The sequence below is a fragment of the Priapulus caudatus genome, unplaced genomic scaffold, assembly GCF_000485595.1.
Source record: "Priapulus caudatus unplaced genomic scaffold, Priapulus_caudatus-5.0.1 Scaffold6, whole genome shotgun sequence".
Classification (NCBI taxonomy): Eukaryota; Metazoa; Priapulida; class Priapulimorpha; order Priapulimorphida; family Priapulidae; genus Priapulus; species Priapulus caudatus.
In genome coordinates this window covers 290019-308410 of record NW_014577067.1, presented here as the reverse complement: position 1 = coordinate 308410, position 18392 = coordinate 290019, and the positions used below count along the sequence as shown (strand labels likewise).

The following is an 18392-nucleotide window of genomic DNA, read 5'->3' as shown; positions in this document are numbered from 1 at the left end:
GCGGCTCGGCCGGCGGTGGCCGGCGGCGACGCGGCAGCGGGTCGAGCCGCGACCGACTCGGGCTATGTCGTGACAACAGCCGAGCAGCCGACATGTGCTCGCGGACACTGTGCGCCGCCCGAGCTCGCCAATGCGCGCACCCGACGCACGCCCAGGTGGCGCCGCCGACGGTGTGTCGCCACCGCAGCGAGCCGCCACGCGGCGCACGCACGCGTACCGGCCGCCGCCTACGCCCCCACGGTCCGTCGCGCCGCAGCTGCTCCCGACTCTCCCCGACCCCACGCCCGAGACGCCACGGCTCCGGGTGATCATCGAGACGGCGGACACGCCCGGTGCCGCCTGCCCGTGCCGCCGCGGCCTCGACAGCCCGGTCGAGGCAGGAGGTGGCGACGCACTACGACTTCGTACAATGCCGAGGCAGCATCGCCGCGTCCGACGATACGACGTCGCCCTACCACTACCCGACAACCCGCGATGGGCGGCGGCGCCGCCGCTTGCCGCGCCCCGGCGCGACCCCGCCGCGCGCCCTACGGCGGCCCGACCACCTCTTACAACATCCCCCGGACTGCGCCGAACGCAGACGACGACGGTCGAGCTCCAAGCTCGTCGTCGAACAGCGAACAACAGCAACAGCAGCGGTGGCGGTTGAGCGCGACCGCGTCAGCGCGAGGCCGCCGCCGCCCGGGCGGCTCGCTCGCGGGCCGGCGCAAGCCCTCGATCGCCGCCTGTCGCCACCGCCGCCACCGCCGCCGCCGCACGCGTTCACGTACGTCGCAACCGCCGCCTTCTTGTCTCGCAGGTGGCGCCGCCGCCGGAACACGACGAAGGTCACGAGCAGCACGACGAAGAGCAGGCTGAAGAAGATGATGGCGACGACGACGCCGACGTGCAGGGCGCCGCTGCTGCCGCCGCCGGCCGCCGACACGCAGCTGTAGCGGTGCCATTCGTCGACGCAGACGTGGTCGTCGGCGCAGGGGGCGCTGCTGCAGACGGGCGGACCCTCGCAGCCGGCGGCGACCTCGCCGTACGTGACGGCGTCAAAGAGGTGGCCGGAGCCGGTCAGCGGCTGGATCTCGCCATTGATGTTCAGCGTGGATAGGCAGCCGGAGAAACCTGCAAAATTTAGGAGGATTATATGGTGTAAAATATTTTGCATATTATGAGAATGATCACATTTTCTTGGCTTTATGAAAGCTTATGCTGAGCTTCATTGAATAACAATAAAGTAAAAAAGTACCTATGCCAGCTGTACCCTACTACACCTATCGTACTTACTATTCTACAGTGTTAAGCCTGGGACACACCATGCAAATTTATTCGCACGTCCGCGGCGATCATATCGGCAGCGAAAATATTCACACCCGCATGCGATAATTGAGCGGGCACACCATGCGAATTTATTCGCACGTCCGCAGCGTACACACTACACGCGATCTACTGGCGCACACGGCTCCACCATGGCTCCAACAGTCATGTGGTCACGTGATTAGCATACTGATCAATGATTCGCTGCATTATAACAATCGGCCGCTTAAATACTGAGACACACCATGCGAATTTATTTGCATGTCCGCAGCGAAAATATCAAACATGTTTGATTGCTGCGAATTTCACCCGCACCGAAATTCGCCCGCGCGTTAGCGGACACACCATGCGAATCTCGCTGCGATTTTACAATCGCTGCGGACGTGCGAATAAATTCGCATGGTGCCCCGCTTTAGTTACGCTCATAGGGTCTATGTCCCCCAGGGTACTGCCAGAACGTACCCTGGTCACTATTTGATATGGTTAGGGTTAGGATTAAGGTTAGGGTTCGGGTTCGGGTTAGGGAGTAGGCGTAGGCGACTCACTAGACGCGTTAGTGGAATAGGCGAGGTACGGTCCGGCATAGTAGATAGTACCAGGGTACGTTCCGGTATACCGGACAGTACCCAGGGTACGTTCCGGCAGTACCCCGGGGGACATAGACCCTCTCAGCTTTAGTTACAGTGCTTGATGAATATATTCACAGTACGAATAACACAAGTACATAATCTTAGTTTAAATTTAGAATTATATTAAAATTACTACACTAACGCACCACCAATATCCTAATAGACCAGATAGTAAATTCGAAAGATTTTCCAAATATTAACGAGGCGAACTTCGCGACACTATGGAGCACGAAACCGTACCGGGTATGATCTGTCCGACGTGGCGGATCGGTTCGGCGTATCCTCCGACCGCAAAGATGCTGACGTCGGTCGAGAGAAAGTCGTGCACGGGAACGGAGAAGCTCTTCTCGACGTGGTCTCCGTCGAGCGCGAGCGCGATGCTGTTTGCGCGCTGCGCGAGCGTCACCGTGTGCCAGCGACCGTCCGAGCTGTCGCCCGCCTCCACCAGCAGCTCTGTGACGATCGCGCCGTGCACGGCAGACACGTAGCGCACTCTACCGTGATACAGCTGTCAGGAAACAAGAGCACGTCTTTATAGCGTCGCGTTGACTAATGGGAGATATATATAAGCAGAAGGAGAGAGACATACCAGGGTCGATGTTTTGTTTCGATAAATTGTTAGATCACTGATCAGCACCGTGGATTGCAGTTAATTAAAATGATGTCTGCTTCAATAGACTTTAACTGGAGACATAAAAGGGGGATTATTTAGTAAGAATCTATCTACTCGTGATATTTTAATGTAATTAAAAGTTACCTGCAGTATCGTATACTCTGAGGATGACTTTGCATAAAACAGCATGCCGTCATTCGCCCGTGTTCTGAACTTTATCAACAGCGTCTGTTCACTAGGCAATGCTTCCCTCCTCTGCCTGCTATGTGCTGCCACCTGCTGTGAGATCTGCTTGCTGCGCTTGAACGTATCAGACATGCTGAGCTCTACCCATCCATCTGCTGACAGACTGAATGCTTCCGTTGCTGAAAGTTATTAAGACATTCTTATCAAATATAACCGAGGGTGGCAGAGCTTACAAATATTAACAACTAGTAGCATGCATATACTTGTGATACTATATTACATATTTCTAAGTTGGCCCTGTAATAGGATTGCATGTACTACGCAGAATACAGCATCTATATATATACTATATAGCACCGACGAGATACATTCAAGAAATTTTAACCACCACGCTAAACGGACCATAGCGTAAAACATGTCAAAAACATCACAAATAGTTAGACTAATAAATAAAATTAATAAATAATGACTAATAAATAGAATAATAATAGATAAATAGTCACGTCTAAGAAGCCACAACTTTTGCACGAGACTTTACTTAAAAAGTTATGACATGTTTCTGATAATGGACCCCCAGATTATCATGCGCTTATTGTTTTGGAATAATACCTTTGGTACAATTGAGTTTCGTGATGCCTTCAGAACACTGGCAGCTGTGAGAATCCCACTCATCTATGCAGATGCCTTCAGAGCCGCAGGGCCGTTTGAGACACATGTCCTCGTTTCTTGGACAGGTATCGGTGACAAAACGTGACGACAGGGGCTTACTCAGATCCAACCTGCGATACATTATAACTTCACCACCAATATCCTAATAGACCAGATAGTAAATTCGAAAGATTTTCCAAATATTAACGAGGCGAACTTCGCGACACTATGGAGCACGAAACCGTACCGGGTATGATCTGTCCGACGTGGCGGATCGGTTCGGCGTATCCTCCGACCGCAAAGATGCTGACGTCGGTCGAGAGAAAGTCGTGCACGGGAACGGAGAAGCTCTTCTCGACGTGGTCTCCGTCGAGCGCGAGCGCGATGCTGTTTGCGCGCTGCGCGAGCGTCACCGTGTGCCAGCGACCGTCCGAGCTGTCGCCCGCCTCCACCAGCAGCTCTGTGACGATCGCGCCGTGCACGGCAGACACGTAGCGCACTCTACCGTGATACAGCTGTCAGGAAACAAGAGCACGTCTTTATAGCGTCGCGTTGACTAATGGGAGATATATATAAGCAGAAGGAGAGAGACATACCAGGGTCGATGTTTTGTTTCGATAAATTGTTAGATCACTGATCAGCACCGTGGATTGCAGTTAATTAAAATGATGTCTGCTTCAATAGACTTTAACTGGAGACATAAAAGGGGGATTATTTAGTAAGAATCTATCTACTCGTGATATTTTAATGTAATTAAAAGTTACCTGCAGTATCGTATACTCTGAGGATGACTTTGCATAAAACAGCATGCCGTCATTCGCCCGTGTTCTGAACTTTATCAACAGCGTCTGTTCACTAGGCAATGCTTCCCTCCTCTGCCTGCTATGTGCTGCCACCTGCTGTGAGATCTGCTTGCTGCGCTTGAACGTATCAGACATGCTGAGCTCTACCCATCCATCTGCTGACAGACTGAATGCTTCCGTTGCTGAAAGTTATTAAGACATTCTTATCAAATATAACCGAGGGTGGCAGAGCTTACAAATATTAACAACTAGTAGCATGCATATACTTGTGATACTATATTACATATTTCTAAGTTGGCCCTGTAATAGGATTGCATGTACTACGCAGAATACAGCATCTATATATGCATATATATAGCACCGACGAGATACATTCAAGAAATTTTAACCACCACGCTAAACGGACCATAGCGTAAAACATGTCAGAAACATCACAAATAGTTAGACTAATAAATAAAATTAATAAATAATGACTAATAAATAGAATAATAATAGATAAATAGTCACGTCTAAGAAGCCACAACTTTTGCACGAGACTTTACTTAAAAAGTTATGACATGTTTCTGATAATGGACCCCCAGATTATCATGCGCTTATTGTTTTGGAATAATACCTTTGGTACAATTGAGTTTCGTGATGCCTTCAGAACACTGGCAGCTGTGAGAATCCCACTCATCTATGCAGATGCCTTCAGAGCCGCAGGGCCGTTTGAGACACATGTCCTCGTTTCTTGGACAGGTATCGGTGACAAAACGTGACGACAGGGGCTTACTCAGATCCAACCTGCGATACATTATAACTGTATTAACAACCATGACTGTAAACATGACTTAACAACCACTACTGCCTTCCGTAATATATGTAACGTATGTATATTGTACGTATATAGTATTTATATAAGTATTAGTTTTACCACAAAATTTTTACCATAATCGACATTATTAAGAATAATTAGTTTAAAAAAATTATTAAGAAACCAGGTATTAACACTGACTGTCGTTATATTTATGGTTTATTCTGATACTGCACACGCATGGTCTTTACACGCACCTGATATCGTTGACGTAGATCGAACGAATGCAGCCGATGAAGTCAGTGCTGCGGACCTGACCCGGTCGATCAGCCAGTCCGTCCACAGAGCTTACACCGCCCACACTCATGTGCTGACCACGCAGATTCAATGACCTGTAGATGCAATGTAGCAATGTAGAAGCAATAGATACACTATATATATATATATATATATATACACACATACACACACGCGCGCACACACGCGCGCACGCACGCACGCACGCACACACATATATATATATAATATCAAGAGCGTATAAAGGAGAACGTACAACGGTGAAATGCTGAAACCATGTTGCAGTATTAGTCGAATTAATAAACTTTCCCCGTTTTATTTTAAGTATTATATATTGATCAGCTGTCCTACCTTGTTAATATAAAACAAACCGCATGTCCCTACGATACCCCTACGCTGGGGAACCAGGTACAACGTACTGGCTTTAAATGCTTACTTAGCAGGATTGAATGATGTATACTTACGATGCTCGACCGACGGAGGAGCCGGAAGCCTGGCAACCGTCGTCATGGCAATCCTCACAACCCTCCGAGTTGCAGACGCCAACACTCAGAGTCGCAAACTGTCAACGACAAACGTTTCGTAAGCGGTGAGATTTCACAATAAACATTCCCCGTCTACCTATTATATACGTACCTAATACCTATGTGTCATCTATGTAACCTCTCATTAATTAATTACGCAATTCAGCAATTGGCCGATAGCCGGAAAATTATATGGGATACAAACAACAATCTTGATTGGGTTATGGTAACAATATTTTGCATTTGTATATGTCACTTCTACATTAATTCCCTATTAATTATTCCACTTAGCCAGTAGCCCAGTAGGGCACAATAAATTTATTTACTTCTACATATTAGCTTAATCAAATGAGTTTTAGCATACGTAAAATATAATATATAATATATTATATATATTATATCTTATAATATATAATATATCTTATATTACATACAAGATGTGGGTAGTTTTCGCGACAGCTGAGGTGATATGACATGTGTACCTTCGCTCTGCGCTGAGCCGTCAGTCTGTACCATCGAGCGTTAGAGACGTCCACGTCGATGCGCACCCTCACGACTTCCTCTGCGAGTCTGTACGACAGCACAGGCCGTCCATCCTGCAGCTCCAGGGCGAGGAACAGCGAGCGCTCGCCCGCGCGTCCGTCGTGGTTGTACAGCAGCAGGGCGTCGCGGCGCAGGGTAGAGAACTCGATCGCGATCTTGTTTCCGCGCGCGTCCAGCGGCGGGAACTCGGCGTAGCTGAGCGCGCGGAAGCCGTAACTCGCCTGCTCGCAGCGCGCGCCGTGGTACCCGAACGCGCAGCGGCAGTAGAAGCCGGCTGCCGAGTCGTCGGTGACGCAGGCTCCGGCGTTGCGGCACGGCGACGACGCGCAGGGGCTGATGGTCGCCTCGCAGCGTGCGCCCGTGTACGGCTCGCGGCAGGTGCAGTGGTATGAGCCGTACGTGTTCTCGCACACGCCGCCGTTCTCGCACGCGCCGCCCCGCAGGCACTCGTCGACGTCGAGCTCGCAGCGCTCGCCGTGGTAGCCGTCGACGCACGCGCACGCCGCCGCGCCGCCGCGCCACACGCAGCTGCCGCCGTTGCGGCATGCGTCCGGCGGGCAGACGTGATCCTGCCTAGCGTCGCAGGAGACGCCCGTGAAGCCGCTCGCGCAGCGGCACGCGTGCGTCAGCTCCGTGCGCGGCGACACGAAGACGAGCGACGGCGCGTCGGCGGCCACGACGTCGTCGTACACGACCACGCGACTCGCGCACGCCCCGCCGTTACGGCACGGCGACGACGCGCACGGGTCGCGGCCGACCTCGGCGACCTTGACCCCGGATTCGCGCTCGATGCGCTGCTGGCCGCGGAGGATCGCGCGGACGACGTCGGCTGCGGTGACGTAGCGTGTGTCGCCGCGGCGGACAGCGAGCCGTAGCTCTAACGCGCCGTCGCCGATGTCCTGCATCGCGATGATCTCAAACGTGCGACCCGCGTCGAGCGCGCCGCCTAGCGCGCGCACGAACGCGTCATAGAAACGCGCCGCGAACGCGTCGGCAGTGACGTTGTCGAAGCGCAGCGTGACACTGTTCTCGAGCGTCGCGTTCGTGAAGGCGGCGCTGCGCACGCGTACCGTCGAGTGTACGCGCGCGTGCGCCCCGTCCGACGCGCTCACGTTGAGAGTGTAGACGGCGTCGGCGCGTAGCGGCCGCAGCACGTGCAGCTCGCAGGCGCGAGGGATCGCGAACACGTCGCGGTCGCCCGCCTCCAGCACGCACGCGTACTCGCCGACGAGGTCCGGGTCGGCCGGCGACACGTCGGCGACGCGTCCGCGCGGCGCACGCCCGGCGAGCGCGTGCACGGCGACGAGCAGGTCGCGCGGCGACGACGGGCTGTCGTTGACGTCGGCGACGAGCACCTCGAGCGCGTGCGTCGACGTCATGCGCGGCGCGCCGCTGTCCATGACGGTGACGACGAGCGAGTAGCGGTCTCGCGTCTCGCGGTCGAGCACGCGCGTCGTACGCAGCACGCCGCTGCGAGGCTCCAGCGTGAAGTAGCGCGTGTCCGGTCCATCCGCCAGGCTGTAGACGAACGGAGCGCCGTTCTGCGGCGAGTCGCGGTCGCTCGCGCTCAGCGTCATGACGGACGTGTAGGCGGGCATGCCCTCGGCGACGCTTCCCCGCAGCGGCGCGTCGGCGAACTCCGGCGCGTGGTCGTTGACGTCGTCGAGCGTGACGACGACGCTCGCCGTGCCCGTCTGCGGCGGCGCGCCCGTGTCGACGGCCGCCACCGTTAGGTTGTAGACGGACACTGTCTCGCGGTTGAGCCGCCTCGCCGTCGTGACGACGCCGTCGCGTGCGTCGATCGCGAACGCGCCGCCGTCGTCGCCGCCGACGATGCTGTAGGAGAACTGCTGGTAGTCGCTGCGCAGGTCACGGTCGAACGCCGACACGCGCGCCACGACCGTGCCGACCGTGGCGTCCTCGGCGACGCGCGACACGTACGCCGCCGGCTCGAACACGGGCGGGTCGTTGGCGTCCTCGACGGTGACGTGCACCTCGCACGTGTCCGTGTCGTCGTCGCCGCCGATCGCTCCCGGGTTCTTCGCGAGCACGGTCAGCGACAGCTCGGACGCGCGCTCGCGGTCGAGCCGGCCCGCGACGACGATGCGCCCCGTCTCGCGCTGCACCGCGAACCCGCGATCGCGATTCCTCCCGACGAGCGAGTAGTGCACGACGCCGTCGCGGCCGCCGTCCTCGTCAGCGGCGACGACGACGCCGACGACGGCGCCGCGCTGCGCCATCTCGCTGACGCGGAAGCTGTACTGGCGCACGACGAAGCGCGGCCGGTACTCGTTCTCGCCGACGACGTGCACGCGCACGCGCGCCGCGTCGAACAGTGCCGCGTCGTCAGCGTCGCTTGCCACCACATCCACCGCGTACTCGGCGCGCGCCTCGTAGTCGAACGTCGCCGCCGCCGTCAGCTCGCCGCTGCGCGCGTCCAGCCGGAAGAGGCGGCCGCGTCTGCTCGCCTCGCCGCCTGGCGATCCGATACGTTGCGTCGCGGCGCTCGTGAGTCTGTCGTGTGTCCGCGCGGCCCGCAGAACCGCGCCGACGACCGGCGGCCGCCGGCGCGTTCTCCGCCGCACGTACGCGTCAGAAGACGGACGGCGTTGCCAGCGCGGCGGGCTGTCGTTGACGTCGGCGACCCGCACGACGAGAGCGACGCTGGCTCCCGCGCGAACGGAGTCCTCCGTTCGCGCCCGCCGGTCACGGTTTGACGACGTGCTGCGCGCCGTCCCGCGACGTCGTAGTCCAGCACGCGCGCCACCGTGACGGCCCCCGTGTCCCGCGTCCACCGCAAACTGACCGTTCGTGTCCTGTCGTACGCGACAGTCGTCGCGCCGGCGGCGGAGATCGAGTACGTGACGCGGCCGTTGACGCCGACGTCGCGGTCGAGGTGGCCGGGACACGGCGCGCGGATGACCAGCGCCGACGGGCCGGTCCTCCGGGACGTCGCCTCGTAGGACGCCTTCTCTCGAAGACGGCGCCGAGAAGCGGTTCTCGCTGGTGACGTGCAGCGTCGCGGTGACGTCCTAGACAGCGCGAGGATGCGCCGCGGTCGGTGGCCGCCACCGGTCCAGCTGCAGCTGCTCGTTCGTGCGGTCGTGCAGCGACTTGGCAACTCTCACCACTCCTGCGGACGAAGATGATGTTCTTCGTTAGAGATATGTTCGCGATGTATTTTAGTATTTTACTGTTTCTAGTACTAGTATATTAGTAGCGAAGTACAGGACTTCGTTAGCAGTATATTCGATACTACTACTACTACTACTACTACTACTACTACTACTAATAATAATAATAATAATAATACTAATAATAATAATGTTCGCGATGTGTTTTAGAAGTTAGTGTGTTTAGAAAGGCTTCATCCTGGTTGTCCCGAAAACATCACGTCACCTGGGATGTGGTATGAAGCACTCGAATGTTTAAATGTGCTGGTACGCGGCAATGACTTACCAGTAGTTACATCGACCTTGAAGTAATCGCTGCCATTACCGCTCGCTATACTGTAGCTTATAACTGCATTCTCTCCGTAGTCCTCGTTGTCTTCAGCATGAACCTTTATACGACAAGACATACGCGTATGAATAACTACACGAATTACTCAAATGCAGGGAAATTCATTAAACGAAAGTGATTGTATTCACCTACATTTCAGATGTTGGTGTGTTATATAGATGTGGTAGTGTTATAGATAGTGGTTATATCAATAAAAAAACTGGCCCCGTCTTCAGTTCTGTTACGTAAGTAAGCTGGCTACCAATTTATCTGCCCATCGCGCTGCAGCCAATGTAGCCTACTGATGCATGCAATATCAAACTAGTTTAAGCCAACGTGTATTACGTGAACCACAATGTACATGAATCACAACATGCACTACTATCATAACGATACATGTTATACAGTTTCATGTTATTGCAGCACTGAAGGTGCAGCGTTATTTACAGCTTCCGCTCATACAACTAATACTATTCAATCGTCTTTACAACGACGACGTCACCTCACCGCGTTAAGCCCTCACCTCTAATATCGACGCGCCGACGGGCGAGTTGTCCGGCACGGGAGAAGCGTACGCTGCGGCGTCGAACACCGGCGCGTGGTCGTTCGCATCCTCGATGTCGATCGTCACGGCGACGGAGCTCGACAGCCGCGGCACGCCGCTGTCGGCGGCGACGACCGTGATCACGTGCCGGTTGTCGCCGCCGCTCGCGTAGCGGAAGCGCGCGCGCGTCAGTACGTCACCGCTCTCCGCGTCGACAGCGAACGCGTCCGAGGCGGCGGCGAGCGCGTAGCGCACGTCCGAGTTCGGTCCGGGCCGGTCAAGGTCACTCGCGCGCACCTGCCCAACGTAGGAGAAGGCGGTGGCCGTCTCCGGCACACGGAACGCGTAGGCGTCGCGCTCGAATGCCGGCGCGTTGTCGTTCTCGTCGGTGAGCGTGACGGTGATGGGGGTCTCGATGCGCCAGTGCGCGTCGGCGGCGAGCACGATCAGCGAGTACTCCTCCTGCTCCTCGCGGTCCAGCGCCCCGGCGACCGTCAGCTCGCCGCCGCGCTCGTCGATCGCGAACCGCCCGCCCGGGTTCTTCGTCAGCCGGTAGGAGGCGTTGGCGTTGACGCCGTCGTCGGCGTCCGACGACGTCACGCGCACGATGAAGGTGCCGCGCGGCGAGTTCTCGGCGACCGCCTCGTTGAAGAGTCGCGTGAAGCGCGGCGGGTTGTCGTTGCGGTCGGCGACGCTGACGGCGATCGTCGCCGTGCCCGTCAGCGGCGGCGTGCCGCGGTCCGTCGCCTCGACCGTCAGCCGGTACGACGGCGTCGCCTCGTGGTCGAGCTCCACCTCGGCCGTCACCTCGCCCGTCTCGGCGTCGATGCTGAACGCGTTGCCGACGTTGCCGTCGGCCGACAGCCGGTAGAGGATCTCGCCGTTGGCGCCGTCGTCGGCGTCGCTCGCGTTGACGCGCACGACGAACGCGGGCGGTCGCTGGCCCTCGGCGACGCTCACCTCATAGACGTACTGCGAGAAGGCCGGCGCGTTGTCGTTGGCGTCTGTCAGCTCGACGGTGACGAGCGCGTGGTCGCACAGCGGTGGCGAGGCGGCGTCGCGCGCCTCCAGCCACAGCTGGTACTCGCGCCGCGTCTCGTAGTCGAGACCGCGCGTGACGCGCAGCAGACCGCCGTCGTCGAGCGCAAACACGTTGCCGTGGTTACCGGACGCGATGCGGTAGCGCAGGCGGCCGGCGGCGCCCGATTTCGGGGAGACGGCCGTCACCTGCGAGAGAAACGCGTTGTCGTGCGACGTGAGGACATGCGCGAGTAGGAAAGCACGTGAGTTTAGAGGTCAGGAAACATAGCACATCTATATTATATATCATCTTGCTGCCTCTTTTTAATTGGGGTTCTTATTATACTCTTCTCATTATGAGATGTATGTGAGTTAATTGGCAGTTCAAGAAACAACGTATTTAGTAATCTTGCTTCATTTTTTTTTTATTATACTATATTTTTATTTTTTATTTATTATTATATTGAAGAGGTGTTTATATATCATGATAGTGATCTTGATGTTCTTTTCAGTTTTCAACTATACCACTTCAGGTGAACATATCCAGGTGTCATGATGAGTCGCGGCCGCGGTGATTCAGAATATAGGTATAGATAGGTATACAACGCTACACACACAGCACGGGTCTCATCTTTGTGACAAGCAGAGATAACAACACTACACACACAACATGGGGTCTCATCTTTGTGACAAGCAGAGATAACAACACTACACACACAGCACGGGTCTCATCTTTGTGACAAGCAGAGGCACAACACTACACACACAGCACGGGGTCTCATCTTTGTGACAAGCAGAGGCACACCATTACACACACAGCACGGAGCCTCATCTTTGTGACAAGCAGAGGCACAACGCTACACACACAGCACGGGGACTCACCTTCGTAACTACGGCATTAGTCGTGTCTTCGCTGAACGTGAATCTGCTGGTGGCAGCGTTGAAGCGTGGGAAGCTGGCTGCAGGCCGCGTGAACACCTGCACCTTCATGCTAGACCCGAGCGATGGCAAACCGTCGTCCGAGACGGACACCTGCAACGAACAACCGCACATCGATTAATTGACAGATTGATGGGTTGGTTGCTCGATTGACAGATTGATGGGTTGGTTGCTCGATTGTGTGATTGTAACAGAGGTTAGATGGCAGCCACGGGTGAAATAAAAGTCAGAGTCCGTTCTGTGGAGTGCAGATGCAGTGCACTACCTCGTGTAGATTCAACGTGATTGTTAGTCGATGTTATGAAGCTATAAAGCTAGTGACGAATGAGATAGAACACGCAACTTCAACAATGGCATGCTCTGTCTACTCCTTATCCGCACTAAAATACTAAGCAATCATATACAAGTTAACAATATTGTAATTACATGATTATAACGCATAACATTATAATACAAATGTTATAATAACAAACAATAAACAACAACACCAACAAAAATAAAAAGAATAATAACACGGCCTTTGTACGCAGGCATTATACGTACATCAAGGATGTAGGGAGTTCTGGTGCGTGCCTCACTGAGGGCTGCTGCAGTCTTGATCACGCCCGTGTTTGGATTCAGGACAAACTTCCCAGCATCCGGACCAGCCATGCTGTATTTTAATAGACCGTTTGGGCCGCTGTCTGGATCTTCCGCCATCACTCCAGCAACAAATTGACCTGTAATTAGAGAAAATCAGTGAGAATACCGCAATTACTATACAGAGCATCATGGCTGAATACCTGCACTCTTGTTGAGTGCCATCTAATTGTGAGTCGGTGTGTCGCTCTATACAGACTACGAAGTAAATAATCTTGCATAAAAGCATAATAGCATGATATCCCATAATTAAAATCCAAAGAGAGTCGTCGTCAGATCATACGTCGTTTCACGGACAAGCTACGTTCTTGGAGGTTGTCCGCCAAGCGGAACAACTGTTAAACTAGGTCATGTAGATTGCTTATGAGGGTGTGACGTGTTGAACGCGAGATAGAGCATTGCAAAACTACAGCGGTGACAGCGGGCATTATTATTATTGGACATTTTCCCTGATGCTTGACTGATTTTACGTTTGAATTACACTGACTTTTACACGACTCTTACAATCAAACAGTTTGTTAAATAAATGTCTTTTTTCAGCCCATTTAACGACAGAAATCCGTTAAACGATCAGCTCCGTTAATGAATCGAACGCTGCATGATGACAGCGACGTGCGGCATCTCATCTGCGCTCACCTGGCGACGACGGATGCGGGATGTAGACGACCAGGTTGTCGTCGGCGAACGACGGCCGGTGGTCGTTCTCGTCGTCCACTACGACGGTGACGGTGGCCGTCGACGTGAGCGCCGTGTACGCGCCGCTCGAGTCCATCGCGACGACGGTCAGCTCGTACGTCGCCTGCCGCTCGCGATCCAACTCGACGGTGGTGACGAGCTGTCCCGTAGCAGAGTCCAGCACAAAGTGCTGACTATCACCGTCAGACAACTGATACCTGAATAAACGAAGCCATTTGTGCATGTAGCAGCCGTACGTAAGACTGTTTCGTACATAAGACGAAGGTTCTTCGTATATATAAGACTGATATGTCTTCTTATATTAGAGAGCAGAGCTGCCAACATTGACTTTGTGTAATAGTAATTCGAATATTTACAATTAGGAACTGATATATCTCCTTATATTAGAGACCAGAGCTGCCAACATTGACGTAACAAATTGTGTAATAGGAATTCGAATCTTGACAAGTAGGAAACGTATGTCTTCTTATATAAGAGACGCTAACGTGCTGCTGGTTTTATACCAGACGTGCACGCAATATTAAAACAAGTTGTTTCGATACACTTTCCCTTTAGTGTGTTGATACAGATTCAACAAATCTACAAACTACAAACCACAAAAATCAAAACTACAAACTGGTTCCGTAATCCCGTGAAACTACATCGTTACCAGAGAACACGCAACAAAACTGCAACTAGTCATGAGCTCGGGGTGAAGATAAGATACGATATCGTCACTCTAGGAGACAAGAACGAGTAAACGCCGACCGGAGAGAACTAACCTGACGAGACCATTGTTGCCTTCGTCTGCGTCTTCCGCATGAACCTCGATAACCCGGGTTCCCGCCGGCTGGTTTTCATTGACATGTGCGAGGTACCTGTCGCTGCTGAAGGCGGGACTGTGGTCGTTGACATCCTGCACTATCACCTTCACCCTGCCCGTGCCAGACAGCTGCTGCTCCACACCTGAAACACATAGCCATCATTTATATATGACTGATCACTAATATTACTAATATAATAATTAAAAATAATAAAAATAATTGTCATTATGATTATGGATTACTGATTGATTGAATAGTTAATTTCATAATTAAATGACAATAAGCCAACAGAACACGAGACAATAATTTATAAACTGTTATTTCAATTTTTTATCCGAAACAGAAAAAATACCCAATAAGTGTTATCGTGCATTATAGGATATTACCCACGATAAGCAAGCACATTACGATAGGTATTCGCGCAATGGCGCAATACTTCGCCCTAAAGTAATGAAGATTTGGCAAGCATCCAAGTGGCATCATTCGCAGTGGAACAATCGTTACCAAGGTAACAACGATGAGTGACAGGAGACCGTGACTAGTGAGCGCGTGGTCGGAGCAACGACAGCGCACATATGCAGCCGCAGACTGGTTTCGCTGCAGACGCGCCGAGCTAAGTTGTTACCCCGGGGCTTTCTAATACTACTGTCATTGTTACGTAACATTACTTTGATTGACGTCAGATCTGCGCAACGATGGGCAATGCCCGCTGACCAGGTTCCCAGCCCTTCCTGTATACACACATGAACAACGCCTAAGATGTTTCTGCAACACGGTATCGCAATTATTGGCCATTAAACCCTACAGGAGAAACCGCAATTTAATCCGAGTACTCGTCATGTATAGTGGGTGTACTATTCACTGCAGGAATAGTGGTTTGGCCGCTCTCTCTCTCTCTCTCTGTTGTCTCTGTCTCTGTCTCTGTCTCTCTCTGTCTCCTCTCTCTCTCTCTCTCTCTCCTCTCTCTCTGCTCTCTCTCTCTCTCTCTCTCTCTTTTGTGTCTGTCTGTCTCTCTCGCTCTCTCTCTCTCTCTCTCTTCTCTCTCTCTCTCTCTCTCCCCCCTCCCCCCTCTCTCTCTCTGTCTGTCTCTGTCTCTGTCTCTGTCTCTGTCTCTGTCTCTGTCTCTGTCTCTGTCTCTCTCTCTCTCTTTTCTGCTTCTCGCTCTCTCTCTCTCTCTCTCTCTCTCTCTCTCTCTCTCTCTTTCTCTATCTCACTATCCCTCTCCTCTTCTCAACCATTTACGGCTAGTTAGTCCTTCCATCGTATACGTGTGCCAAAACATAATTACGATTTTTACTCAAAAACTTACAAAAACACTGGTATTACTCATATAACTTTATGATAAAGGTATGCATGGACATTGCGCAAACGTAACATAAAATTGAAACACGTTACTATCAAACTTTTATGTAATTACTCAATTATGAATGCACCGAGGCCGCTTAATTCATCGTTTAGCTTTCCGGTTAATTGAATATTTCTGTCTGCACGCTAATGCGAGTATGCTCATAACGCGCGGACCGCCAGCTGGGTAAGGCATTGTATGTCTACTGCCAAATAAGACGCGTATCACTGCCAAATCTTGTGCTCAGCCGAGCAAAGAATAATGTGAAGCGATAAAATAGATATATAGGATGCATGCAACAGTAAGTTTTAGCTTCCGCAAATTGTTCACCGTTGCACTATTTGGTCTCTAGAAAACGCTTTTTTTGGTGAAATTCGTCACTAGAATGCACTCTTTTGCATTATGCACGCAAGTTAGATGCATCGTGGATGTCTAGAAAGCATTAGAAGTAAAATTGCTCTTGTCGTGTAGCTGTGACATTCCGTCAAGTGGCGTAGCCAGGGTGACCGGTTGGTCATTTTTGTGTTTGAAATGTGATCCGACTACTTTGTAGAAATTCGCATTAGAGTTGGCAAAAGTTTCAAGCGGAGCAAAGAGTAGTTATTTAACATAAATAAAGTGTATGTTGTGTATGCGACGAAACAGTGTGAGTATTTTTAATTAATTTCTGTTCGATGCTTATTCAGACCTGCTGCCTATGGACGCCTTCTACAGTTGTACAACACCAATAGAGTTCCAACAAAAGGACAATAAACATATGATGATACGCGTCGTGAGATGTCTCTCATTTGTAGTGTATATTCCCGCTCATGAAGTAATAACATAATACTAACTAATACATAGGAACCATACAAACAAGACAGGAAATACTATAGAAAAGGGAGAGTTCCCCGACACTAGAATCTATCGTGGCGACTTAGTGGGAGACTCTACATCTAGATAACCTATTATTCATTATCTAATTTGCACATCTAGTGGCTGGAAATTCAGGCGAGACAAACATCATGTACTCCACTGCTGGTGCGTGCTCCGTCATTCTAATTAATACCGACATAAACTCCACCTGCTCATTTCAATAACGTGTGCTGCCTATTGTGTAGAACGCATTTTGTTTTACCGATTTTACTTCGCTAGTTTTATGGTAACAGAAATACCTTAGTAGAAGTTTTCTAATTATACTCTGCGTTCGTACAAGTGTGCTTGTTTACGTTGAGTGCGTGCGTGCGTGCGTGCGTGCGTGCGTGCATAGTTACATCCGCGCCCACATGACCGAGTGTTTTTCACATTTCGCCATGCCACTGCCGGTCGAAAGCCATTAGAAAACACTTTGCGCTGTTCAGACGTTCCTAATTACAGCTTAACTTCAAATTAACGCTCTCCCGGCGCACTCACGGCGGCCGCCACACACTGCAACACTCCGGCCCGCGCAGTCTGGCGAGAATTTACGGCTAAGAAATGGCCGCGCATGCCTAAAAGAATCACCGCAGCACAAATGGGACACTGCCTGGAAGATAAAGCGCGTAGATAAGACGCTGTCGTACGTGTTATGGCGATCGCATAGTTTCGCAGTCACGCCGTGACGTTATCGGTCAGGGAGCCGTTGACGGCTGACAGACGGGTTCAATGCAGCGAAGAGCCACGGTGATGATAACGTCCTGTCACCTGGGAAGCACATTGGCTTTACCTCGTCAGCTAGAAGACGCGGATCGTCTGACGGACGGCGACTTTGGCTAGAGTTTGTTGGCCTAAATGGCCATTTAATTCTTCACTAAAGGCTGGAAGGCTGGGGCACTGATTATCGCTGTTTTTTCCTCCCCATGATGTCATATCTGGGGTGATATAATAGCCATCAGGGCTACCACACTGGAGAGACGGGAGTCAAGTGCCGGCACCTGATCACACACACTATCGGAACGTGTGCCATCGCCGTCAAGGTCACGCACTAGCAAAACCATTAGCACGACACGGCAGCGAATTTAACCTCGTGGGCAAGAAACGCCGCCCAGAGAAAGCGAGAATTTTCGGTTTATTGTCGTTCGGATTTTTATGGCGTCTGTAAGTGCAAAAATCCGTCCCGTTGACGCAATACCTGTGTTTTCGATGTTGTATCTGTGCCGGGCTGCGCACCCGAGTAGAATTCTGATTGACGTTACTAGGACGTAAATAGACGGACCAACGACAGAACACTTCAGTATGGCTAGCGAAGGTGGCAGCCCACAGGCGGAGAATACTTGTTTTCATGCATACAGTCGACGATTGACGTAGTCTCACAATCCATCATCGGCAGAGACGAGATGCCAACCATGCCCCATTAACGTCGACTACAATTATAGCGCTTTACGGGCACATGCATTCCATCTCTCGCTCTTCCCTTTACCGACAGCTACATACCACACAAGGCGACCACTAGAAAAAGTAGTCAATTAATTTAGAAATGTAAAGAAATACGTAATCCGATGGCGCGATAAGACGCACCCTAATAAGAATCATCCAGAACACGCTTGTATTTATATGGCTAACTTGGGCTGGGCAGATACTATCGCGCTCTGTCAGTAAACTGTCTT

General features: G+C 52.1%; 1 protein-coding gene across 1 annotated transcript in view; it reads right to left on the bottom strand.

The window, feature by feature from the left end:
* The window catches only part of LOC106805055 (cadherin-related tumor suppressor-like), a 106495-nt gene that overhangs the window by 1929 nt on the left and 86174 nt on the right, over positions 1 to 18392 (bottom strand). The window contains exons 9-25 of the mRNA XM_014806531.1: positions 14442 to 14625; positions 13621 to 13877; positions 12889 to 13064; positions 12289 to 12438; positions 10366 to 11613; positions 9801 to 9903; positions 9380 to 9474; positions 6281 to 9157; positions 5739 to 5836; positions 5235 to 5369; positions 4798 to 4967; positions 4146 to 4366; positions 3595 to 3896; positions 3343 to 3512; positions 2692 to 2912; positions 2175 to 2442; positions 553 to 1113 (exon numbers count right to left, since the gene is read on the bottom strand). Coding sequence (XP_014662017.1) covers positions 553 to 1113; positions 2175 to 2442; positions 2692 to 2912; positions 3343 to 3512; positions 3595 to 3896; positions 4146 to 4366; positions 4798 to 4967; positions 5235 to 5369; positions 5739 to 5836; positions 6281 to 9157; positions 9380 to 9474; positions 9801 to 9903; positions 10366 to 11613; positions 12289 to 12438; positions 12889 to 13064; positions 13621 to 13877; positions 14442 to 14625 — 7236 coding nt within the window. The remainder of the gene's footprint in view (positions 1 to 552; positions 1114 to 2174; positions 2443 to 2691; positions 2913 to 3342; positions 3513 to 3594; positions 3897 to 4145; positions 4367 to 4797; positions 4968 to 5234; positions 5370 to 5738; positions 5837 to 6280; positions 9158 to 9379; positions 9475 to 9800; positions 9904 to 10365; positions 11614 to 12288; positions 12439 to 12888; positions 13065 to 13620; positions 13878 to 14441; positions 14626 to 18392) is intronic.